General features: G+C 45.1%; 1 protein-coding gene across 1 annotated transcript; it reads left to right on the top strand.

Annotated features, from left to right (window-relative positions):
• The first annotated feature begins 3333 nt into the window (after positions 1-3333).
• Positions 3334-23981, top strand: LOC143806495 (extracellular matrix protein 1-like). Its single transcript, XM_077287136.1, has 4 exons — positions 3334-3469; positions 5746-5966; positions 13962-14049; positions 23844-23981. Exons 2-4 carry the CDS (start codon positions 5785-5787, stop codon positions 23892-23894), a joined length of 321 nt encoding a protein of 106 aa, XP_077143251.1. The 5' UTR covers positions 3334-3469; positions 5746-5784; the 3' UTR covers positions 23895-23981.
• The last annotated feature ends 2304 nt before the right edge of the window (positions 23982-26285 follow it).

The raw sequence follows: 26285 nt of genomic DNA, 5'->3' as shown, positions 1-26285 counted from the left end.
CAAACCAATGCTGCCTGTGTACCCCTGTAACCCATTTTAAACTGCATAGAGCCTACTTTTTTATTTTAGGCCTAGTAAGTCTGCGCCACTCCTAGCAATCGTCCTCCGCTGAACAAATCAATCCTGCCTGTGTACCCCTGTAACCCATTTTAAACTGCATTGAGCCTACATTTTTATTTTAGGCCTAGTAAGTCTGTCTGCGCCACTCCTTGCAATCGTCCTCCGCTGACCAAACCAATGCTGCCTGTGTACCCCTGCAACCCATTTTAAACTGCATTGAGCCTACTTTTTTATTTTAGGCCTAGTAAGTCTGCGCCACTCCTTGCAATCGTCCTCCGCTGACCAAACCAATGCTGCCTGTGTACCGCTGTAACCCATTTAAAACTGCATTGAGCCTACTTTTTTATTTTAGGCCTAGTAAGTCTGCGCCACTCCTTGCAATTGTCCTCCGCTGACCAAACCAATGCTGCCTGTGTACCCCTGCAACCCATTTTAAACTGCATTGAGCCTACTTTTTTATTTTAGGCCTAGTAAGTCTGCGCCACTCCTTGCAATCGTCCTCCGCTGACCAAACCAATGCTGCCTGTGTACCGCTGTAACCCATTTAAAACTGCATTGAGCCTACTTTTTTATTTTAGGCCTAGTAAGTCTGCGCCACTCCTTGCAATTGTCCTCCGCTGACCAAACCAATGCTGCCTGTGTACCCCTGTAACCTATTTTAAACTGCATTGAGCCTACTTTTTTATTTTAGGCCTACTACTTGTGTCTGTCTACGCCACTCAATACAGCTGTCCTCCACTTAACAAAACTGATCTTCAATCTTCAGGCTTTCGGCCTATATTTAGAATATGAAAATGCATTTGGCCTACTTGTTTGGTTGGGCCTAATAACGGTATCTGCCGCTCCTTGGTGTTCTCCACTGAACAAAGCTGAGCTTCAATCTTCAGGCTTTTGGCCTATATTTAGAATATGAAAATGCATTTGGCCTACTTGTTTGGTTGGGCCTAATAACGGTGTCTGCAGCTCCTTGCTTTTCTCCTCCACTGAATAAAGATGAGCTTCAATTTTCAGCATATATAAGATATTAAACTGCATTTGGCCTACCAGTTTGGTTGGGCCCTACTAACGGTGTCTGCCGCTCCTTGGTGTTCTCCTCCACTAAACAAAGCTGAGCTTCAATCTTCAGGATTTCAGCCTATATTTAGAATATGAAAGTGCATTTGGCCTACTTGTTTGGTTGGGCCTAATAACGGTGTCTGCCGCCCCTTGGTGTTCTCCTCCACTGAACAAAGCTGAGCTTCAATCTACAGCCTTTCGGCCTATATTTAGAATATGAAAATGCATTTGGCCTACTTGTTTGGTTGGGCCTACTAACGGTGTCTGCCGCTCCTTGGTGTTCTCCTCCACTGAACAAAGCTGAGCTTCAATCTTCAGGCTTTCAGCCTATATTTTGAATATGAAAATGCATTTGGCCTACTAGATGGGTTGGGCCCTACTAACGGTGTCTGCTGCTCCTTGGTGTTCTCCTCCACTGAACAAAGCTGAGCTTCAATCTTCAGGCTTTCAGCCTATATTTAGAATATGAAAATGCATTTGGCCAACTAGTTTGGTTGGGCCCTACTAACGGTGTCTGCCGCTGCTTGCTTTTCTCCTCCACTGAATAAAAATGAGCTTCAATTTTCAGCATATATCAGATATTAAACTGCATTTGGCCTACCAGTTTGGTTGGGCCCTACTAACGGTGTCTGCCGCTCCTTGGTGTTTTCCTCCACTGAACAAAGCTGAGCTTCAATCTTCAGTCTTTCGGCCTATATTTAGAATATGAAAATGCATTTGGCCTACTTGTTTGGTTGGGCCTACTAACGGTGTCTGCCGCTCCTTGGTGTTCTCCACTGAACAAAGCTGAGCTTCAATCTTCAGGCTTTCATCCTATATTTAGAATATGAAAATGCATTTGGCCTACTTGTTTGGTTGGGCCTACTAACGGTGTCTGCCGCTCCTTGGTGTTCTCCTCCACTGAACAAAGCTGAGCTTCAATCTTCAGGCTTTTGGCCTATATTTAGAATATGAAAATGCATTTGGCCTACTAGTTTGGTTGGGCCCTACTAACAGTGTCTGCCGCTGCTTGCTTTTCTCCTCCACTGAATAAAGATGAGCTTCAATTTCCAGCATATATCAGATATTTAACTGCATTTGGCCTACTTGTTTGGTTAGGCCTAATAACGGTATCTGACGCTCCTTGGTGTTCTCCTCCACTGAACAAAGCTGAGCTTCAATCTTCAGGCTTTCGGCCTATATTTAGAATATGAAAATGCATTTGGCCTACTTGTTTGGTTGGGCCCTACTAATGGTGTCTGCCGCTGCTTGCTTTTCTCCTCCACTGAATAAATATGAGCTTCAATTTTCAGCATATATCAGATATTAAACTGCATTTGGCCTACTTGTTTGGTTGGGCCTACTAACGGTGTCTGCCGCTCCTTGGTGTTCTCCTCCACTGAACAAAGCTGAGCTTCAATCTTCAGGCTTTCGGCCTATATTTAGAATATCAAAATGCATTTGGCCTACTAGTTTGGTTGGGCCCTACTAGCGGTGTCTGCCGCTCCTTGGTGTTCTCCACTGAACAAAGCTGAGCTTCAATCTTCAGGCTTTCGGCCTATATTTAGAATATGAAAATGCATTTGGCCTACTAGTTTGGTTGGGCCCTACTAACGGTGTCTGCCGCTCCTTGGTGTTCTCCTCCACTGAACAAAGCTGAGCTTCAATCTTCAGGCTTTCTGCCTATATTTAGATTATGAAAATGCATTTGGCCTACTAGTTTGGTTGGGCCCTACTAATTGTGTCTGCCGCTCCTTGGTGTTCTCTTCCACTGAACAAAGCTGAGCTTCAATCTTCAGGCTTTCGGCCTATATTTTGAATATGAAAATGCATTTGGCCTACTAGTTTGGTTGGGCCCTACTAACGGTGTCTGCCGCTCCTTGGTGTTCTCCTCCACTGAACAAAGCAGTGCCACCTGTTTACTCCTGTTACCAATTTTGAACTTCATTTGGCCCACTTTATTATTTGGGCCTACTAACTGTGTCTGCCACTCATTACAGTTGTCCTCCACTGAACAAAGCAATGCCGCCTGGTTAGTCCTGTTACCAATTTTGAACTGCATTTAGCCTAGTTACTTATTTGGGCCTACTCACTGTGTCAGCCTCTCATTACAGTTGTCCTCCACTGAACAAAGCAATGCCGCCTGGTTAGTCCTGTTACCAATTCTGAACTGCATTTAACCTAGTTACTTATTTGGGCCTACTCACTGTGTCAGCCTCTCATTACAGTTGTCCTCCACTGAACAAAGCAATGCCGCCTGGTTAGTCCTGTTGCCAATTTTGAACTGCATTTAACCTAGTTACTTATTTGGGCCTACTCACTGTGTCAGCCACTCATTACAGTTGTCCTCCACTGAACAAAGCAATGCCGCCAGGTTAGTCCTGTTACCAATTTTGAACTGCATTTAGCCCACTTTATTATTTGGGCCTATATCTGTGCTTCCTCCTCATCCTGCCCATTGCCCAGCCAGTGCTAGATGAGTCTGCTGGTACATTGACCCAGACCACTACATTCCCCTTGCACTCTACACAGCCAGAATCTGACCCTGCTGAAAGTCAGGTTCCCCTTCCCACATACTATACCACCTTACACGGGGACAAAGAGGAAGGTGCAGATGAAAGTGCAGGGTCCTTCATCAGGTGGGGGGGCATACTCGTTGGCGACGTCACTGGCACAGGGCCCCTCATAGTACACAAAAGTGTCTCTGCCGGTGGGAGGCACCCCCACCGTCAAACACACCGCCGTACTTTGAGGGGCCCTGTGCCAGTGCCAATGCGAACGAGTTTGCCTCCCCTGCTTGCTCAGGATCACAGCGCTTGCAAAGTTGAAATACTTACCTCTCCCTGCTCCACCGCCGTGACGTAGTCCGCGTTTCCTGGGCCCACGAAAAACTTGAGCCAGCCCTACCCCCCCCACAACTTTAGCCAAATGACCCCCAATTTTCAATGCCTAACTATTATTATAAGGTAAATTAAGATTGACAAGCTTAAGTAACAAGAATGGATGTTTTTGGCATTAAAATGGGCACTGTAGGTGTTTTCCTGTCCTCCACTCACTGCCGACTTTGCTTCCCCATTGACTTGCATTGGGTTTCGTGTTTCAGTCGGATCCCCGACTTTTCGCAATAATCGGCCAATTTCACCTGACACGACTTTTGACAAAGTCGGGTTTCGCAAAACCCGACTCGACCCTAAAAAAGTAAAAGTCACTCAACTCTACTCACCACACATCTAGATAAGTTCCTTGGGGGGTCTAGTTTCCAAAATGGGGTCACTTGTGGGGGGTTTCTACTGTTTAGGTACATCAGGAGCTCTCCAAACATGACATGGCGTTTTTAGAATGGTGTCAAGTTTGGGTATTTTAAGTCATGTACACCCCTCAAAGTGACTTTAAATGTGAGATGGTTCCTAAAAAGAATGGTTTTGTAAATTTTGTGTAAAAATGAGAAATCGCTGGTCAACTTTTAACCCTTATAACTTCCTAACAAAAAAAAAATTATTTCCAAAATTGTGCTAATGTAAAGTAGACATGGGGGAAATGTTATTTGTTAACTATTTTGTGTGACATATCTCTCTGATTTAAGGGCATAAAAATTCAAATTCTGAAAATCGCAAAACTTTAAAAATTTTCGTCATATTTCTGTTTTTTTTCATAAATAAATGCAAGTAATAGCAAAGAAATGTTACCACCAACATGACGTACGATATGTCACGAAAAAACAGTCTCAGTATCAGCGGGATCCGTTAAAGTGTTCCAGAGTTATAACCTCATAAAGGGACAGTGGTCAGAATTGTAAAAATTGGCTCGGTCATTAAGTACTAAATTGGCTCTGTCACTAAGGGGTTAATTTATTTTTTTTTTAAATTCATTCTAAGTTTAACACTTTGTCCCACTATGGGACAATCGTTTTGTGCAGGCTGATCGCTTCTATAGCATGCAGATGAAGCAGCATCTGCATGCTATAGAAGCTGTCAGCGCTGTAGTTTCTATACACTAACCTGAGAGACTTCCTGACATGCACTGCGCATGACAGGAAGTTTCTCAGCTCTGGAGACCGGAATGTCATCATGACAACATCGGGTCTCCATGGCAGCAATTGGGATGCCGTGGGGTCTCCGATCCAAAAGCAGAGGGACTACCAGCCCCTGTGCCAGCTCCGGAATGCTGCCTTCGTGTTCGATCGCAGCATTTCAGGGGTTTAACTGCCTGTCGTGTGCGCGGCCGATCGCTATGAAGTACTTTCCCGTCCATGGTCTGACGGGCCCAGGGCACATGGATGGGATAGTACATCAGGTGTCAGAAAGGTGTTAAACAATACAGACCCTCGCTACTCATACATGGCTGAGCTAGTCACAGTTTGGTCATACAAAACAGCTATCATCCATAGCAACCAATTATACTTGCCTGTGCAGTCTCCTCACAGAGATTCTGGCTAGTCTTTCTGCAGCTCCAACACAAATCCACTCTGCTCAGCTCCCCCATCTGACTGACCAGTGAATGCACGGCCTGGTTCTAGTCATAGCTATCCAGGTCCACCAAATCAGGACCTGTAGTACTAGGATTTAACCCTAGCCTACCTGGCTTTGCTACACCCTTTAATGTTGGGAGTACTTGATTTCACTCTGACGTAGTTTCTTATTTATTACACAGTGGAAAAAAGTTCTTGGAAAGTTTTGTGCCGAAGAGCAGATGATAAAGATCAAACACCATGAATGCTGCAAGAAGAGGGATCAGAGCAACGTGTTCAGCTGCTTCGCCAGCGAGGCTCCGTTCCCAGAATACGACACAGAGGTGGAGGTCCTGAACCTGGGGAACATAACGGAGGATGTGCTGCAGAAGCTGTGTGCAGAGTCCAAGCTCCTCACTAAGCAGTAAGTCCTACTCCCAAGCCCATGACTCCCAGTACCAGATTTTTTTCTCCTCGCTTTCCAAGAGATAAAACTTTTGTATTTTTCAGTCCACAGACCTTTTAATTTTTTTGCTGCATGAACTGTAACTTTTACCACCCTTTTAGTGTCCAATACGACTTTTTGATCTTTTTTTTCGGAGGTGAAGAAGTTACCGCATGAGAGTGCTATTGGCACCTCACAATCATATTCCTGGGGCAGATGGCCATCAGAAGGGATACCTTCCCCCATTTTCAACCTCTGTCATGATTGGTAGAGACATCTCAATGGTTAAACTGATGTGATCCTAGCTAGCTCCATTTGCAGCAGTTAGACTTGGGTGCCATCTGTACAACACAGCTGTCAAAGAGGCAGTATGGAGGAATTAAGTCTCTTAGCCCAATCCCCACATGTAGTGCCTACATCTATCATACAAGTACAGTTAATATAACCTTGGGAGAGTGACCCCCCCACGTCATGCACTACCCGACAACGCCTCCGTGCTGGAGCCAGCCTGCGTCCATATGCATGTCTACAGTATCCTGCCCATTGGCTCTGTGCATATGATTGGAGTATATAGTGGAAAAGTGCTCGTTCATAGATTTTTTTCATGCACCATTACTCTCCCATCCCCCTCCATGTGAATGGAAATGCAACACTTTTCAGAATGCAAATGTGACACCCCCGGGTCCTTTTTGTCACAGTGGCATTGCTTTCCTCACAGGGAGAGTGATGTCACGCTTGGAAGCGATGAAGGATTCTTGCTATCAGGTAATCACAAGTATACAACACGTTCATACTCCAGGCCAGAAGGGGGAGCCCTGATCCAGATTGTGGATGGCTTCCCTATATATATTATGGTTTGGAGGGAAAGTCAGTCAGTGAGTCAGAGAAAGCTAGAGAGGAGCTTGTCATGGAACATCAGCTTAGGTGGAGCTGGTAAGAGAGGAGTATAGCTGAGCAGACGTAGGAGTTTGCAGCTCCTGCCAGGAAGAGACAGAAGAGAGCAGTCAGAAGGACTGGTGGAGCCGTGGAGCCAGGAGGGTGCTGCAGCTCCTGGACAGAGATGTAGAAGGAAGAGCAGTGTGTAGTGAGCGTGCAGGAGAGCAAAGCACAGGGGAGTGACAACTGGGGAGAATAGCTGCGACTGGGCGCATGATACCGGTGCCCAGAAGACAAAGGTTATGAGGGACTCTAAGGCTTACAGCAGAAAGCGGCAGGACAGCTGGACTACACGCGTCACTTGTCCGCCCTAATACCCAGGAGACACAATGGCGCATAGAGCCCATGTCGTGATAGAGACCCTGTAAAAAGGCTTGAGCCACCTGTCATACGGGTTTGTGTCCCACCTTTATGGAGCACAGAGAGAACAGTGAGGACCTTGACAGAAGCCATAGGCAGCAAGGGACTACATCACCATGCTAGTAGGAAGGCTTCTAACTTCACCTGGTAAAGGGGACTCTGAATTCACTTCCAAGTTGGCTGGACCCTGCCTGCACCTGTGATCTGGTGCCCTGGACTGTGGCTGCCTGAAGTCTTCAGTAAACCAGGTAAAGAGACTGCAAACCTGCATCCTTCGTTCTTTACTGCACCACTCACCATCTTCCATCTATTCACTGGGAGCCCTGGGGACCTACTTCACCTGTGGGAAGTTATACCATCTAGCTGCAATAATATCATCCCCAGCGGACCTCTTTAAGCAGCGTCGGTCCCTACTGACCGAATACCACAGGTGGCGTCATGAACACAAACTTTATTCAAAACCCCTTTAAGGACATTCGCTTTAACATGGGCCCCCAGGGCCACGGACCAGGTCGCCGCCACCGTGACATCCCCCTTTAAGTACCAGACACGATACCGAGTACCCCATGGCCCTGGTAGGCGTCCCATGAATACCCCTTTCACATTGCGCAAAACGGGGCCATAAACTGTAAGGCTGCCATCACACTCAGGGCCGGCGTTTGGCACAGGCAGACCAGGCAGACGCCTGGGGCCCCCACCTAGAAAGGCGGCCCCCTACCTCTGCAGCCCCTGTATGAAGTGCCCAGAGGGTGTACAGCAGTGGCGTCTCTCCCAAACCCCCCTTGAGACCCCTCAGTGCAGTGATTTACTCACTGTGGTCCAGAGCTCTGTGCTGTTTGCTGTAGGATCAGGTTTCACAGTCACATACAGCAGGGATCAGCATAGGCTCTGACCACAGTCACTGCTTGTAATCTGACAGGGCGACCGTTTGTCACTACTGTCTGGATGACACAAGGCAGGAATATTGTCTGCTGAATCAGGGCATTTATTATATAGAAATAAATGAATTCCCACATGAAACAATAAGGGTAAACCATACACATATATAGTACAGGTGTGCATAGGAATCAGCGTTTTTGGTGCAATTTTTTTGCAGCCAAAGCCTGCTCTCTTGGCAGTAATAACACTGCTTTCAATGCACCCATTTTTTAGGGTATGTGCAGAGGATCCGGAAATGGCAGCCCATTAGATGTAGTGGACATGCTGCGTCCAAAGTGCTGCCATCTTTTGAACACAGGTGATTCCGCGTGTGTTCATTGATCTGTGCGGAATCCCTGCGTCCTATACATTGCAGGGGTGAGATTTCTCTTGTGGAGACTCGCGTCTACGCCATATACATTGACATGCTGGGGTCTGGAGAGACGTGCCGCATGTCTGTCTCCGCAGGTGAGGTGCGGGTGTCAGTGCACGCATAGTAGAGATGGAATTTCTTGAAATCCCATCCACTATACTGTAACATCTGGCCGCTGCGGGTTGGACGCTGCACAAGTACACAGCAGCCGACCCGCAGCGTTTACTGATTGTGGGCACATACCCTTAGAGCTTTTGCTGTTTTACAGTATGCATTTTGTCTACAGTACATGTTTAATAAAGTTAGTGTTATTCACAAAAAACGCAGCGAAAAAACAACATTGCAACATTTGCAGCATTTTTTTAACTTTTTCATTGCTTTCTACGGGTAAAAAACATTGCTGAAAGAAGTGACACGCTGCAGATTTAAAAAAGGCTGCAACTGTGAAAATCAGTCAGGAGAAAACAAAAGGGTGTGCAGGAGATTTGTGAAAATCTCAGATTTTGCTTGTGCTGTAAAATGCTGTAAAACGTCTTATTTGCAGAAGAAAGAGCTGCAAAAATTCTGCATATGAACATGGCGAAAAGCTGATTTTCAAAGTGCCAGCAAAACATAGATTTCCGAAATCTCCTGCATGCGCTTGTTTGTTTTCTGACTGGATTCCAGAACTGTAGCGCTTTTTAAATCCCCTCCGTTTTACCTGCAGATTTACCGCAGATTTATTGTGGAATTACCGCGGTTTTGGTGTGGTTTTCAACAGCGTTTTTAGACCTGCGGATTCCTATTATGGAGCAGGTGTAAAACGCTGCGGAATCCGCACAAAGAATTGACATGCTGCAGAAAATACAACGCATCGCTTCCGTTCGGTATTTTCCACAGTATGTGCACTGCAGATTTTCTTTCCATACATTTACATGGTACTGTACAACGCATGGAAAACTGCTGCAGATCCGCAGCAAAATCCGCAACGTGTTCACATAGCTTGAGAAACACGTCACTACTTCTGTATTTCTCACCCTCCTGGTTTTGGCTTGCATATGCTGATTTGAAATACTGACCAAACACTCAACGTGTGAACGTGGCCTTAAACATACTGTAGACAAAACAAACATCCTCACTCCAAAAAAAGCTGAAAAAAGTGTGAAGAACACCACAAAACAAGCTGAAAAACAGGTGTTTTGAACGCAACATTTTTACTGCTAATAGAAAAGGTTTTGGCTACTGAAAAAAAATGCTGCATGTGAACATAGTCTTAGCCTGAAATACTATGTCTATCTGTGGTGTTACATAGGACTGCAGGTGACCATAGCTCCCAACCGTCCCGGATCCCGTGGGACTGTCCTGATTTTGACAGTCAGCCCCGGGATCCCGGGAGGGACATTAGTTGTCCCGCACTACGTGCCTAGGGCGGGGACAATGCAGGGGGCGGCACCTGAGTAACTTAGGTTTGTGGCTGTTTTTTTTTTTTTAACAAAAGCTGGGTCTCCTCCCGAAAGACCCCACCCCCCCCTGCCCCCTGTGCGGCGCTGCCACGCTGAGGGAGCCAGCAGCAAGCCAGCAATCAAGATGAAAGGTCAGCGACAGCGACTCAGCATACCGGTCTGTGTGTGCACGGAGCTCCAGCGTCTCCTGCTCTTATCTGGTATCCCGGCAGAGAAGGAGAGATGGGGGAGGTGCCGGGACAGTGCAGAGCTGTGAGCAGCAGAAACTGAAGAGCTGCACATGGACATCAGCCGCCCCTGCACCACAGAGGAGAGAGAGTGTGTGTGTGTGATGCTGCATGTGTGTGTGTGATGCTGCATGTGTGTGTGTGTGATGCTGCATGTGTGTGTGTGATGCTGCATGTGTGTGTGTGTGATGCTGCATGTGTGTGTGTGATGCTGCATGTGTGTGTGTGTGATGCTGCATGTGTGTGTGATGCTGCATGTGTGTGTGTGTGTGATGCTGCATGTGTGTGTGTGTGTGTGTGTGTGTGATGCTGCATGTGTGTGTGTGTGTGATGCTGCATGTGTGTGTGTGATGCTGCATGTGTGTGTGTGATGCTGCATGTGTGTGTGTGATGCTGCATGTGTGTGTGATGCTGCATGTGTGTGTGTGTGTGTGTGTGTGAGATGATGCATGTGTGTGTGTGTGATGCTGCATGTGTGTGTGTGTGTGTGAGATGCTGCATGTGTGTGTGTGTGTGTGATGCTGCATGTGTGTGTGTGTGAGATGCTGCATGTGTGTGTGATGCTGCATGTGTGTGTGTGTGTGTGTGTGCGTGATGCTGCATGTGTGTGTGTGTGATGCATGTGTGTGGGTGTGAGATGCTGCATGTGTGTGTGAGATGCTGCATGTGTGTCATGTGTGTATGAGGTATCTGGTGTGTATGTGATGGCTGCGTGTGTGATGGCTGCGTGTGTGTGTTGGCTGCATGTGTGTTGGCTGCATGTGTGTGTGTTGGCTGCGTGTGTGTGTGATGGCTGGGTGGGTGTGTGTGATGGCTGGGTGTGTGTGTGTGATGGCTAGGTGTGTGTGTGATGGCTGCGTGTGTTTGTGATGGCTGCGTGTGTGTGTGATGGCTGGGTGTGTGTGATGGCTGTGTGTGTGTGATGGCTGCGTGTGTGTGTGATGGCTGCATGTGTGATGCATTTGTGTCAAAGCTGCATGTGTTTCTGAGCTGCATTTGTGATACTGCGTGTGTGTGTGTGATACTGCGTGTGTGTGTGATGCTGCATGTGTGTGAGCTGCGTGCGTGTGTGAGCTGTGTGTGTGCTGCGTGCGTGTGTGAGCCGTGTGTGTGAGCTGTGTGTGTGAGCTGCGTGTCTGTGTGTGAGCTGCGTGCCTGTATGTCATTATACAGTATGGAGAACTGTGGTCATTATACAGTATGGAGCATCATGTGCAGCCAGTATACAGTATGTAGCATCATGTGCAGTCATTATACAGTATGGAGCATCATGTGCAGTCATTATACAGTATGGAGCATCATGTGTGGCCATTATACAGTATAGGGCATCATGTGCAGCCAGTATACAATATGGAGCATCATGTGCAGTCATTATACAATATGGAGCATCATGTGCAGCCAGTATACAGTATGGAGCATCATGTGCATTCTTTATACAGTATGGAGCATCATGTGCGGTCATTATACAGTATGGAGCATCATGTGTGGCCATTATACAGTATGGAGCATCATGTGCGGTCATTATACAGTATGGAGCATCATGTGCGGTCATTATACAGTATGCAGCATCATGTGCGGTCATTATACAGTATGGAGCATCATGTGTGGTCATTATACAGTATGGAGCATCATGTGTGGTCATTATACAGTATGGAGCATCATGTGGGGCCATTATACAGTATGGAGCACTGTGTGGCCATTATACAGTATGGAGCATCATGTGCGGTCATTATACAGTATGGAGCATCATGTGCGGTCATTATACAGTATTCAGCATCATGTGCGGTCATTATACAGTATGCAGCATCATGTGTGGCCATTATACAGTATGGAGCACTGTGTGGCCATATTTTTTTGTTTATAATTGTATATGAAACAGTGTGATCAGCAGTGCTAAATGGGTGTGGTTGGGACGTGGATATGGGTGTGACTAATTATGAATGGGTGTGGTCAGAGGCGTGGCCTAAAATTTGCCGCAAACTTTGTCCCTCTTTCCCGTCTTCAAAAGTTGGGAGGTATGCAGGTGACATCTACTACATTATCTGTTCTCAGAGAGTTAGCACAGTTTTATCTGAAGAGTTAAATAAAAAAATTAAGAGGGGGTTGGGGGCAACTCTTTGTCTTGGGCCCCCAATCTTTTCTGACCCTAGCAACGCCCCATGCGTACAGCTAATAGTGGCAGACCCGTTGGCCGATGTAAGGCCCCTAAATATGGGGGCCACAGTGCAATGTTATCATTTGGGGCCCCCACTTTAAATTTTTGCCTAGGGCCCCACTTTGTCTAAAACCGGCCCTGATCACACTAAAACCAAAACCAGGAGTGGAACAATTAGAGGAAAAGTATAATAGAAACATATGCACCACTTCTGCATTTATCACCCACTCCTGGTTTTGGCTTACAAATACTATAATAATAATAATTTTATTTATATAGCGCCAGCATATTCCGCAGCGCTTTACAACTTATAGAGGGGACTTGTACAGACAATAGACATTACAGCATAACAGAAATCACAGTTCAAAACAGATACCAGTAGGAATGAGGGCCCTGCTCGCAAGCTTACAAACTATGAGGAAAAGGGGAGACACGAGAGGTGGATGGTAACAATTGCTTTAGTTATTTGGACCAGCCATAGTGTAAGGCTCGGGTGTTCATGTAAAGCTGCATGAACCAGTTAACAGCCTAAGTATGTAGCAGTACAGACATAGAGTGCTATTAACTGCATAAAGTGTATGAGAACATGATGCGAGGTGTAAAATACTGACCAAATCCTGCTAGTGTGACGGCAGCCTTATAATGAGGACAGAGCGAACGTGAGCTCTGATGTGCACCATTTTCGGGAGTGTCCACCTACTGGAGGTGGATACTCAGACGTAGCTGACTGCATCTGAGTGTAGACGGACACTCCCGAAAATGATGCATATCGGAGTGCACACATTCACTCTGCCACTTTGTCAGAGGGCACAGTTTATGTCCCCATTGGCGCAAACGTCCCAACCCCGTTTTGCGGAGGGATTTTGGGCGTATGCACTGACGGGGACAGAGAACGCAATGTGAAAGCACCCTTAAATTACTCAATGTCATAGACATTGACCCGAGCACAAGATTGCTTGTAACTAGCTCCATCCAGTGGAACAGTCAGGTACTGCAGTAATTGGTCAATGAGTAAATGATATATTTACAACATACACCTGCATGTACAGCGCTGTGCAAAAGTTGTAGGCTTGATGTGATTTCGATTTCTCTTTTGTTCATTCACTTTGTATTTTGTTAGCTGATAAACTTTTAAACCTTCTATTTTTCAAATCACTCAATTACTTAAAAGAGTATTCCCATCTCCAAGATCCTATCCCAACATGTAGTAGGTGCAATAAAATTAGCAAATACCTCTACTTAGAAATGTAGTATAGTTCTTCAGATTTGCTATGTCGCAGACCTATATCGCAGTAGTTTAGGCATCTATGGTTATGATCACTCATATTATGACAGACGGCTCTTAGCGGTCGTAACTATGGATACCTAAGCTACCACACTGCACTACATGAGGTAAGCGACACAGCAAATCTGAAGAACTATACTCCATTTTTAATTGGAGGTGTTTGCTAATATTACACCTGCTACATATTGGGATAGGATCTTGGAGATGGGAATGGGAATACCCCTTCAACGTTTTTCCAATTTTTTTTAATTTAATCTTTTTTCCCTTTTCTTTCTCAGAAAGCAGCTGCCATTACTGGTGTCCAGTCTCACAGACATGTGCTGCTCCCTCCCCGTGGAAGAGCAGCTGCTGTGCGCCGCAGAACAGGTACGAGTCTGGCTAAAACAAGAACTACAAAATCACGCAAACACTTTCAAGCTGCAGCTCTCCAGCCATGGAGAACTACAAGTGTTGGCAAGCTCTGAGGTGTATTGCACAGACTTTTAGTTCTCACAGTCGACCAAATATATTGTATTTGTTTAGGATCCGCCAAAAAACAGCAACCACTGCTGTGAAAAGCTGCAATAACCCAAATCTTTCACTAGAGGGCACTGCTAGTTTGCTGGTGACTGCTGCTGTGCCTAGGAATTCACTTATGACATTGTAGGAAAACCAACAATAAGGGTATGTTCACACAGTGTATTTGCTGCATTTTTTTCCTGGCTTCTTGGCAGGAAAGAAGCTGCAGCAAAAATTCATGTTTTGGTGCGTTTTTAGGGCTAACTTGTGTCTCTTTGTGTATGCTAATAAAGTTGAGTGCCCCCAGAGAAAAAAAAAACTACTTCCTGTAGAGCCATATCTCTAGATCCTTTGAAAGATGGCAATTCATGTGCCTCGTACAGTAATATCACAGAGTGACAGGTTAGAACAGAATAGGTAGATATTTACACAGTATACATAGGTATATATAGATATCACTGACACACACATATATATGTATATATATACTAGATGGTGGCCCGATTCTAACGCATCGGGTATTCTAGAATATGTATGTATGTCTGTATATAGAAGCCACATAGTATATAGCACAGGCCACGTAGTATATAGGAGCCATGTAGTATATAGCAGACACGCAGTCTATAACACAGCCACATAGTATATAACACAGCCCACGCAGTTTATAACACTGCCCACGTAATATATAACACAGCCCACACAGTATATAACACTGCCCACGTAATATATAACACAGCCCATGCAGTATATAACACTGCCCACGTAATATATAACACAGCCCATGCAGTATATAACACTGCCCACGTAATATATAACACAGCCCATGCAGTATATAACACTGCCCACGTAATATATAACACAGCCCATGCAGTATATAACACTGCCCACGTAATATATAACACAGCCCATGCAGTATATAACACTGCCCACGTAACATATAACACTGCCCACGTAGTATATAACACTCCCCATGTAGTATATAGCAGCCACGCAGTATATAACACAGCCCACATAATATATAGCACAGCCCACACAGTATATAACACTGGCCACGTAGTATATAGCAGACATGCAGTGTATAACACAGCCCACGTAGTATATAGCAGTGTGGGCACCATATCCCTGTTAAAAAAATAATAAAAATAAAAAATAGTTATATACTCACCCGTCGGTGTCCAGCGAAGCTGTCCCGATGAGAGCGCTGCTGCCGCCAGCTTCCGTTCCCAGCGATGCATTGCAAAATTACCCAGATTTTTTTAGACCGCTAAGTCTTCTGGGTAATTTCGCAATGCATCTCTGGGAACGGAAGCTGGCGGCAGCCGCGCGCACATCGGCGGACGACGGAAGGTGAGAATAACAGGTTTTTTTTTTTGTTTATTATTTTTAACATTAGATCTTTTTACTATTGATGCTGCATAGGCAGTACGTTACGTTACCCATGGCATAACGCGGTCCGTTAACGCTGCCATTAACCCTATGTCAGCGCTGACTGGAGGGGAGTATGGAGAGGGCGCCGGGCACTGACTGGACGGAAGTAGGGAGGGACTAATTGTCGGCCGGACTGTGCCCGACGCTGATTGCCAATCAACGACGCGAGATTTCTGTTACAGACAGACAGACAGACAGACGGAAGTACCCCTTAGACAATTATATAGTAGACTAGATGGTGGCCCGACACGTAGTAAATTGCCCAGTCACGTAGTATATTGCCCAGCCACGTAGTATATTGCCCAGCCCATGTAGTATATAGCACAGCCACATAGTATATTGCCCAGCCACATAGTATATAGCACAGCCCACATAGTATATAACACAGCCCATGTAGTATATAGCACAGCCACGTAGTATATAGCATAGCCCACGTAGTATATTTCCCAGCCACGTAGTTTATTGCCCAGCCACGTAGTATATTTCCCAGCCATGTAGTATATAGCACAGCCACGTAGTATATTGCCCAGCCACGTAGTATATAGCACAGACACGTAGTATATTGCCCAGACACGTAGTATATAGCACAGACATGTAGTATATTGCCCAGCCACGTAGTATATTGCCCAGCCACGTAGTATATTGCCCAGCCACGTAGTATATAGCACAGACACGTAGTATATAACACAGCCCACATAGTATATAACACAGCCCATGTAGTATATAGCACAGCCACGTAGTATATTGCCCAGCCACGTAGTATATTGTCCAGCCACGTAGTATATTGCCCAGCCACGTAGTATATAGCACAGCCACGTAGTATATAGCATAGCCCACGTAGTATATTGCCCAGCAACGTAGTTTATTGCCCAGCCACGTAGTATATTGCCCAGCCATGTAGTATATAGCACAGACACGTAGTATATTGCCCAGCCGCGTAGTATATTGCCCAGCCACGTGGTATATTGCCCAGCCACATAGTATATAGCACAGACACGTAGTATATAGCACAGACACGTAGTATATTGCCCAGACTCGTAGTATATAGCACAGACATGTAGTATATTGCCCAGCCACGTAGTATATTGCCCAGCCACATAGTATATTGCCCAGCCTCGTAGTATATAGCACAGACACGTAGTATATAACACAGACACGTAGTATATAGCACAGACACATAGTATATTACCCAGCCACGTAGTATATTGCCCAGCCACATAGTATATAGCACAGACACGTAGTATATAGCACAGCCACGTAGTATATAGAACAGCTCACGTAGTATATTGCCCAGCCACATAGTATATTACCCAGCCACGTAGTATATTGCCCAGCCACATAGTATATAGCACAGACACGTAGTATATGGCACAGACACGTAGTATAAAGCACAGACACGTAGTATATAGGACAGACATGTAGTATATAACACAGCCCACATAGTATATAACACAGCCCATGTAGTATATAGCACAGCCACGTAGTATATTGCCCAGCCACATAGTATATAGCACAGCCCACGTAGTATATAACATAGCCCATGTAGTATATAGCACAGCCACGTAGTATATAGCATAGCCCACGTAGTATATTGCCCAGCCATGCAGTTTATTGCCCAGCCACGTAGTATATTGCCCAGCCATGTAGTATATAGCACTGACACGTAGTATATTGCCCAGCCACGTAGTGTATTGCCCAGCCACGTAGTATATTGCCCAGCCACATAGTATATAGCACAGACACGTAGTATATAGCACAGACACGCAGTATATTGCCCAGACACGTAGTATATAGCACAGACATGTAGTATATTGCCCAGCCATGTAGTATATTGCCTAGCCACATAGTATATTGCCCAGCCACGTAGTATATAGCACAGACACGTAGTATATAACACAGACACGTAGTATATAGCACAGACACATAGTATATTGCCCAGCCACGTAGTATATAGCACAGACACATAGTATATAGCACAGACACGTAGTATATAACAAAGCCCATGTAGTATATAACACAGCCCATGTAGTATATAGCACAGCCACATAGTATATTGCCCAGCCACGTAGTATATAGCACAGCCCACGTAGTATATAACACAGCCCATGTAGTATATAGCACAGCCACGTAGTATATAGCACAGCTCATGTAGTATATTGCCCAGCCACATAGTATATTGCCCAGCCACGTAGTATATAGCACAGACACGTAGTATATTGCCCAGCCATGTATTATATTACCCAGCCACATAGTATATTGCCCAGCCACGTAGTATATAGCACAGACACGTAGTATATAGCACAGACACGTAGTATATAGCACAGACACGTAGTATATTGCCCAGCCATGTAGTATATAGCACAGACACGTAGTATATAGCACAGACATGTAGTATATTGCACAGCCACGTAATATATTGCACAGCCACGTAGTATATAGCACAGCCACGTAGTATATAGCACAGATACGTAGTATATAACACTGCCCATGCAGTATATAACACAGGCCACGTAGTATAGACCAGAGCAATGTAGTATATTGCCCAGCCACGTAATATATACCACAGCCACAAAGTATATAGCACAGCCCACATAGTATATGGCACAGAGATGTAATATATAACACAGCCCACGCAGTATCTAACACAGCCCACGTAGTATATAGCAATGTGGGCACCATATCCCTGTTAAAAAAAAAGAATTAAAATAATAAATAGCTATATACTCACCCTCTGTTGGCCCCCCGGCATTGCGGTCTTGCGAGATGATGACGCAGCGGTCTCGCAAGACCGCTACGTCATCATCTCGAGAGACTGCAATGCATGGACCAGTCACCGGAGCGTAGCGAGGAGCGGGAAAGGCGCTGGAAGGTGAGTATATAATGATTTTTTTAATTATTATTATTTTTAACATTAGATCTTTTTACTATTGATGCTGCATAGGTAGGGGAGTAGGGAGCGGCCATTTTGCCGCCGGACTGTGCTCGTCGCTGATTGGTCGTGGGCGTTTTGCCGCGAGTCCGCGACCAATCAGCGACTTGGGATTTCCGTGACAGACAGACAAACAGACAGACAGACAGAAAGACAGACAAACAGATGGAAGTGACCCTTAGAAAATTATATAGTAGATTACATAGAAGAAAAGGTGGCAATTCAGCAGCCGCATAGTGTAAACTTACAGCAGGAGCCGAAGATGTATTGCATACATTAAATACATATAGAATAGATAAATATATAGATGTCAGTGGCAAATACAATAAGTACAGTGTGTGTGCAGCTTACTGTACGTAGCTGTGCTATATACTATGTGGGCTGTGATATATACTACATCGCTGTTCTATATATATATATATATAGGGGCAGCATGGTGGTGCAGTGGTTAGCACAGCAGCCTTGCAGCGCTGGAGTCCTGGGTTCTAATCCCACCTTGGACAACATCTGCAAAGTTTGTGTGTTCTCTCCGTGTTTGTGTGGGTTTCCTCCGGGCACTCTGGTTTCCTCCCACGTTCCAAAGACATACTGATAGGGAATTTAGACTGTGAGCCCCATCGGGGACAGCGATGATAATGTGTGCAAACTGTAAAGCACTGCGTTATATGTTAGCGCTATATAAAAATAAAGATTATTATTATTATATACTACGTGGCTGCTACGGTATATACTACGTGGCTGTGCTATATACTACGCGGCCGGCCGCGACCAATCAGCGATATTGATGCGGAATTTAACCCCCACTCACAGCGCAACGTCCATACATACATATTGTAGAATACCCAATGCGTTAGAATCGAGCCACCATCTAGTATATATTTAATCGTCTAAGGGTCTGTTTGTCTGTAACGGAAATCCCACGTCGCTGATTGGTCGCGGGCGGCTGGCTGACCAATCAGCGACAGGTGCAGTCCAGCCGCGAATCGGCACGGGATTTAAATCACGCTTCGCTGATTGCTCGAGCCCGGCCACCGTAAACAATCAGCGATATTGCAGCGGGATTTAAACACCACTTCGTAAATAAAGTACATACATATTCTAGAATACCTGATGCGTTAGAATCGGGCCACCATCTAGTAGATATGTAATAGCAAGGCCGATGTTTATTAATGAATGTTTAATGTAAAAAAAAAACTGGAAAAAAAATGGTGTGGGCTCCCGCGCAATTTTCTGGGCCAATATTTGTAGCCTGGGAAGAGGGTAATACCCATGGCCCCTCTCTAGGCTATGAATATCAGCCCGCAGCTGTCTGCATAGCCTTTACTGGCTATTAAATTAAGGGAACCCCCCCAAAAAATGACGTGGGGTCCCCTTATATTTTATGGCCAAAAAGGCTACGCAGACAGCTGCGGGCTGATATTTATAGCCTAGAGAGGGGCCATGGTTATTGCCCCCCCCCCAGTTACAAATAGCAGCCCCCATCTGCCCCAGAAATGGCGCATCTCTAAGATGCGCCAATTCTGGCACTTAGCCCCTCTCTTCCCACTCCCCTGTAGCGGTGGGATATGGGGTAATAAGGGGTTAATGTCACTTTGCTATTATAAGGTGACATTAAGCTCGGTTAATAATAGAGAGGCGTCAATAAGACGCCTATCCATTATTAATCCTAGAGTAGTGAAAGGGTTAAGAAAAAAAGACACAGCCAGAAAAAAGTATTTTAATATTCTTAATTTAACCATACTTACCATACTCGATCGCCTGCAAAAAAATTTAAATAATAGACCGACCATATACTACCTGTCCGCCGTAGTCCAATTAATAACGAATGTTCCACGATGATCTCTCCTATAGAACAGTGACATCGGGTGATGTCATTGCTCTACAGGCCCTCCAGTGACACACTGACAGGAGACAATAGCTCCTGCTGTGTATCACTGAGGTTACCTTAGTTCAGGGTCTCACTTTATGGCAAAAGCTGTTTGGGAATTTTCCCACACAGCAGTGCCACAAGTGAGAATAGGGACTATTTCTCACAGGGGCGTAGGAATACATTGCTGAAGGATACCTTCTGTCTTTGTATTCCTGGAGTCCCTGGAGAGCGGTCACATCAGCTCATGTGGCTGCTCTCCACGGGAGATCGTCGTGGGACACTCGTTTTAACTGGATATCTGCGGACTCAGGGAGTATAGTGTTTGTTTATTATTTTAATATTTTTTACAGGTGACAATGGCTTTGGGGATCAAGGTGACAAGATGATGGTGAGTATGTACTCTATGCTTAATGTACTGTATGTCTATATGTATGTAGTGTATGTATGTGTTGTATCGTGTATGTTGCATGTCGCATGGTGCATGTCGTGCGTCGCATGTTGTATGTCGCATGTTGCATGTCTCATGGTGCATGTTGTATGTCGCATGGTGCATGTTGTATGTCGCATGGTACATGTTGTATGTCGCATGTTGCATGGTGCATGTTGTATGTTGCATGGTGCATGGTGCATGCTGTATGTCGCATGGTGCATGTCGCATGGTACATGTTGTATGTCGCATGTTGCATGTCGCATGGTGCATGTTGTACGTCGCATGTTGCATGTCACATGTTGCATGTTGTATGTTGCATGGTGCATGTTGTATGTTGTATGGTGCATGTTGTATGTCGCATGGTGCATGTTGTATGTCTCATGTCGCATGGTGCATGTTGTATGTCGCATGGTACATGTTGTATGTCGCATGTTGCATGTCGCATGGTGCATGTTGCATGTCGCATGGTGCATGTTCTATGTCGCATGGTGCATGTCGCATGGTGCATGTTGTATGTCACATTTTGCATGTCGTATGTTGCATGGTGTATGTTGTATGGTGTATGTTGTGTGTTGTATGTGCACACAGTCTAGATGAGTCCAGCTCTGCTACATCTGGATGCCTGACATCCAGATGTAGCAGAGCCTGTAGATGATCGCCAGAGATAACTCTCCAGCGATCACCTACACTGCAGCGTTCTCACAATCAGCTGATCAGTTGTTTGTGAGAACCAGACTAGTGACCAGAGATAACTCCCGAACACGTGCACGGAAGTTCTCACGATAAGATAAGTTATCGCGAGAACTGCAGTGGACGAGGGACTTCCAGTGACGGGACAGGTGAGCTGGCAGACATGCGTAGTAAGCTGCATTTACGCAGTTTCTACGCATGTGACTAATCATTAGATGCAGTTTTACCACATCTAATGATAGTCTATGGTAAATTTACGGCGCGGCGACGGAGCGTCGCCACATTGTAAACAGATATGCTGCGTACTGAAAAGACGCGCCGCATGTCTGTCTATGCGGGTCTGCCGCCTGCGTGTTTTACCGCATAGTGGAGACGGGATTTCATGAAATCCCCTCCACTATGCTGTAACATCTGGACGCTCTAAGCAACGTCAAACACGCAGCGTTTCCTGAACGTGGAAACACACCCTAAGGGGCCCAGCACAGTACAGCTAAAGAATTCCTCTAGGAGAAAAGGAGTACAGGAACACTGTGGACGCAGCTGAAGGAATCTGTCCCCATAGAGAGAGAAGTTAGTTTAGCCAGGCAACACAAGCGAGATGTGGCAGATCCTTGCCTGGGTGGCAGTTCTTAGAACCAAGGCGAAGCGGTGTAGGACTCCTCAATGTGAGGCAAGAATTTCAGATGGAAGAGATTCTGCGGGACCAGAAGATTCGGTTCAAACCGGGGCTGGGCATAGAGAAGGAAAGGACAGAACAGGGACAGAAGAGAATGTGATACCCGAAGTGCCTGTATTTGAACGGACTGTGCTGAGTAAACAAGTTGCTATTGAAGTTAAGCTGGTGTGTGTCTCCTTTATTGTGTCTCCTTTATTGTGGATCTGTCTGTGAGGAATACATCCCCGTATCGGGCAAGTCCAGATGGTGCAGAGAGTCAGCACAGAGGTAACGCAGCAGAGAAATGTGAACTTTTACTGGGAAGGGACCAGGGAGTGATCCAAGGATTACTATCGGCCATGACTACCTCCCTGACTCCCCCTTCCTACAAGGTGACATCAAGCCCCGAGGTTAGTAATGGAGAGGCATCAATAAGATGCCCCCATTACTAACCCCATAGTCAAACACACACACACACCAAGAATGAAGTCCTTTAATTGAAAGAAAGACACAGACTCCTTTAATAAATCTTAATCCAAACTTACGACCTCGCCTATTCCACCAACGCCATTGTCTCCAGCAAGAGAATTAAAATAAAAAACAACCATATTCCTCACCTGTCCATCATTCTTTCCCACGCCGTAATCCATGTCTAAGGGATTAACAGTTTTCAACCTGGATGGTGCCAAGATGCGACTGTCCATGCTGAGAACCACTGATGAATGAGCTGCCACGAGTGCAGCCTCAGTGACCGGCGGTGATGTCACTGAGACTGCGTTCCCAGCCGGGATGAACTGAGGTGACCTCTGTGAGATCCCTGCTAGCACCATGAGAAAGTCCCATCAGCCGCTACTGCTCTCACTGTTAGTAGCAGCAGCAGGTGTTGGATGATGGGAGCGGTAGTCCCATCAGCTGACACCAGTGACCGGAGGTAAACTGTATACCTATGATCACAGCTGAGCGCTAACACTTTCTTTTGACAGCGTGTGAACCGCAGTTCTCTGATCGGCGGATATGGTTTCACCACCGATCAGAAGCATTGTTTGCCGTGCTGTCATGCATATGACAACGTGCCACACACTGTATTTGCGGGCCCCCCATTCAAATGTCTGGGGTCCGTGTCCACAGCTCACTGTCTCTGCTCAATGACAGGCTGTATGGTCGCAACAAGTCAACCTGCGTATTTGCAGCGTTTGTTTACCAAGTGGTGCAAACACACTAAAAAAACGCTGAAAGAAGTGACGTGCTTTATGTAAAAAAAACATGCAAAGCAAAAAATCCTGATGACAAAAATAACAATGTGTGTGCATGAGATTTCTGAAATCTCTTAGGCTCTGCTGGTACTGTAAAAAGCAGCTGAAAATACTGTAAAAAAACACAGCAAAAAAACGCCCGGTGTGAACATACCCTTACAGATATAAAAGCTTATATCCCTATGTAAAAAGAAAAAGTTGGGAAATATATATATATATATATATATATATATATATATATATATATATATATACACTGTGTTCCAAATTATTATGCATATTGGATTTAAGTGTCATAAAGATTTAGTTGTTTTGTTTTTCAAATAAACTCGTGGATGGTATTGTGTCTCAGGGCTCAATGGATCACTGAAATCAATCTTAAACACATGTGATAATTGGTTTTCCAGGTGATTCTAATTAAAGGAAAACTACTTAAAAACGATGTTCCACATTATTAAGCAGGCCACAGTTTTCAAGTAACATGGGAAAGAAAAAGGATCTCTCTGCTGCTGAAAAGCATTAAATAGTGCAATGCCTTGGTGAAGGGATGAAAAATTGAAAACATTAGAAATTTTCCAAAAACATAAGCGTGATCATCGTACTGTTAAGAGATTTGTGGCTGTATCTGAGCACAGATGTGTTTGTGCTGATAAAGGCATAATGAGGAAGATTTCTGCCAGGCAAGTTCATCGGATTAAGAGAGCAGCTGCTAAAAAGCCATTACAAAGCAGCAAACAGATATTTGAAGCTGCTGGTGCCTCTGGAGTCCCTCGAACCTCAAGGTGTAGGCTCCTTCAAAGGCTTGCTGTGGTGCATAAACCCACTATTCGGCCACCCTTAAACAGTGTTCACAAGCAGAAATGGTTGTATTGGGCCCACACATACATGAAGACTAATTTCCAAACAGTCTTGTTTACTGATAAGTGTGAAGCAACCCTGGATGGTCCAGATGGATGGAGTACTGGATGGTTAGTGGATGGCCACCATGTCCCAACAAGACTGCAACGTCAGCGAGGAGGTGGAGGAGTCATGTTTTGGGCCGGAATCATGGGAAACAGCTGGTAAGGCCCTTTAAGGTTCCTGAAAGTGTGAAAATGACCTCTGCAAAGTATATAGAGTTTCTGACTGACAACTTTCTTCTATGGTCTAAAAAGCAGAAACGTGCCTTCAGGAGAAAAATCATCTTCATGCTGACAATGCCCCATCTCATGCTGCAAAGAATACCTCTGAGTCATTGGCTGCTATGGGCATAAAAGGAGATAAACTCATGGTGTGGCCACCATCTTCCCCTGACCTCAACCCTATAGAGAACCTTTAGAGGATCATCAAGCAAAAGATCTATGAGGGTGGGAGGCAGTTCACATCCCAACAGCAGCTCTGGGAGGCTATACTAACTTCATGCAAAGAAATACAAGCAGAAACTCTCCAAAAACTTACAAGCTCAATGGATGCAAGAATTGTGAAGGTGACATCAAAGAAGGGTCCTATGTTAACATATAACAGTATAATCTCCAAAATGAATAAAAACTTAAAATGCACTGTTCCAAATTATTAGGCACAGTAGAATTTCTAAACATTTGATATGTTTTAAAGAACTGAAAATGCTCATCTGTGGAATTTGCAGCATTAGGAGGTCACATTCACTGAACAAAAAAGCTATTTAATTCCAAAACATCCTAACAGGCCAAGTTACATGTTACCATAGGACCCCTTCTTTGATATCACCTTCACAATTCTTGCATCCATTGAACTTGTGAGTTTTTGGAGAGTTTCTGCTTGTATTTCTTTGCATGAAGTCAGAATAGCCTCCCAGAGCTGCTGTTTTGATGTGAACTGCCTCCCACCCTCATAGATCTTTTGCTTGATGATACTCCAGAGGTTCTCTATAGGGTTGAGGTCAGGGGAAGATGGTGGCCACACCATGAGTTTATCTCCTTTTATGCCCATAGCAGCCAATGACTCAGAGGTATTCTTGGCAGCATGAGATGGTGCATTGTTATGCATGAAGATGATTTTGCTCCTGAAGGCACATTTCTGCTTTTTATACCATGGAGGAAAGTTGTCAGTCAGAAACTCTATATACTTTGCAGAGGTCATTTTCACACCTTCAGGAACCTTAAAGGGCCCAACCAGCTGTTTCTCCATGATTCCGGACCAAAACATAACTCCTCCACCTCCTTGCTGTTGTTGCAGCCTTGTTAGGACATGGTGGCCATACACCAACCATCCACTACTCCATCCATTTGGACCATCCAGGGTTGCTCAACACTTATCAGTAAACAAGAATGTTTGGAAATTAGTCTTCATGTATGTGTGGGCCCAATGCAACCATTTCTGCTTGTGAACACTGTTTAAGGGTGGCCGAATAGTAGATTTATGCACCACAGCAAGCCTTTGAAGGAGCCTACACCTTGAGGTTCGAGGGACTCCAGAGGCACCAGCAGCTTCAAATATCTGTTTGCTGCTTTGTAATGGCTTTTTAGCAGCTGCCCTCTTAATCCGATAAACTTGCCTGGCAGAAATCTTCCTCATTATGCCTTTATCAGCACAAACACATCTGTGCTCAGATACAGCCACAAATCTCTTAACAGTACGATGATCACGCTTAAGTTTTGGGAAATTTCTAATGTTTTCATCCCTTCACCAATGTATTGCACTATTTGATGCTTTTCAGCAGCAGAGAGATCCTTTTTCTTTCCCATGTTACTTGAAAACTGTGACCTGCTTAATAATGTGGAACATAATTATTAAGTAGTTTTCCTTTAATTAGAATCACCTGGAAAACTAATTATCCCATGTGTTTAAGATTGATTTCAGTGATCCATTGAGCCCTGAGACACAATACCATC

Source organism: Ranitomeya variabilis, chromosome 1 (assembly GCF_051348905.1).
Source record: "Ranitomeya variabilis isolate aRanVar5 chromosome 1, aRanVar5.hap1, whole genome shotgun sequence".
Taxonomy (NCBI): Eukaryota; Metazoa; Chordata; class Amphibia; order Anura; family Dendrobatidae; genus Ranitomeya; species Ranitomeya variabilis.
Note: the sequence above shows the minus strand (reverse complement) of the source record. Positions and strands in the feature narration are given on the sequence as shown.

Excerpts from the sequence above, each read along its gene's own strand:
- LOC143806495 (XM_077287136.1), top strand. The coding sequence starts at position 5,785 with ATGATAAAGATCAAACACCATGAATGCTGCAAGAAGAGGGATCAGAGC. Across the intron at positions 5,967-13,961 it reads TCCAAGCTCCTCACTAAGCA|AAAGCAGCTGCCATTACTGG; the intron begins GTAAGTCCTACT and ends TTTCTTTCTCAG. Across the intron at positions 14,050-23,843 it reads TGCTGTGCGCCGCAGAACAG|GTGATTCTAATTAAAGGAAA; the intron begins GTACGAGTCTGG and ends TTGGTTTTCCAG.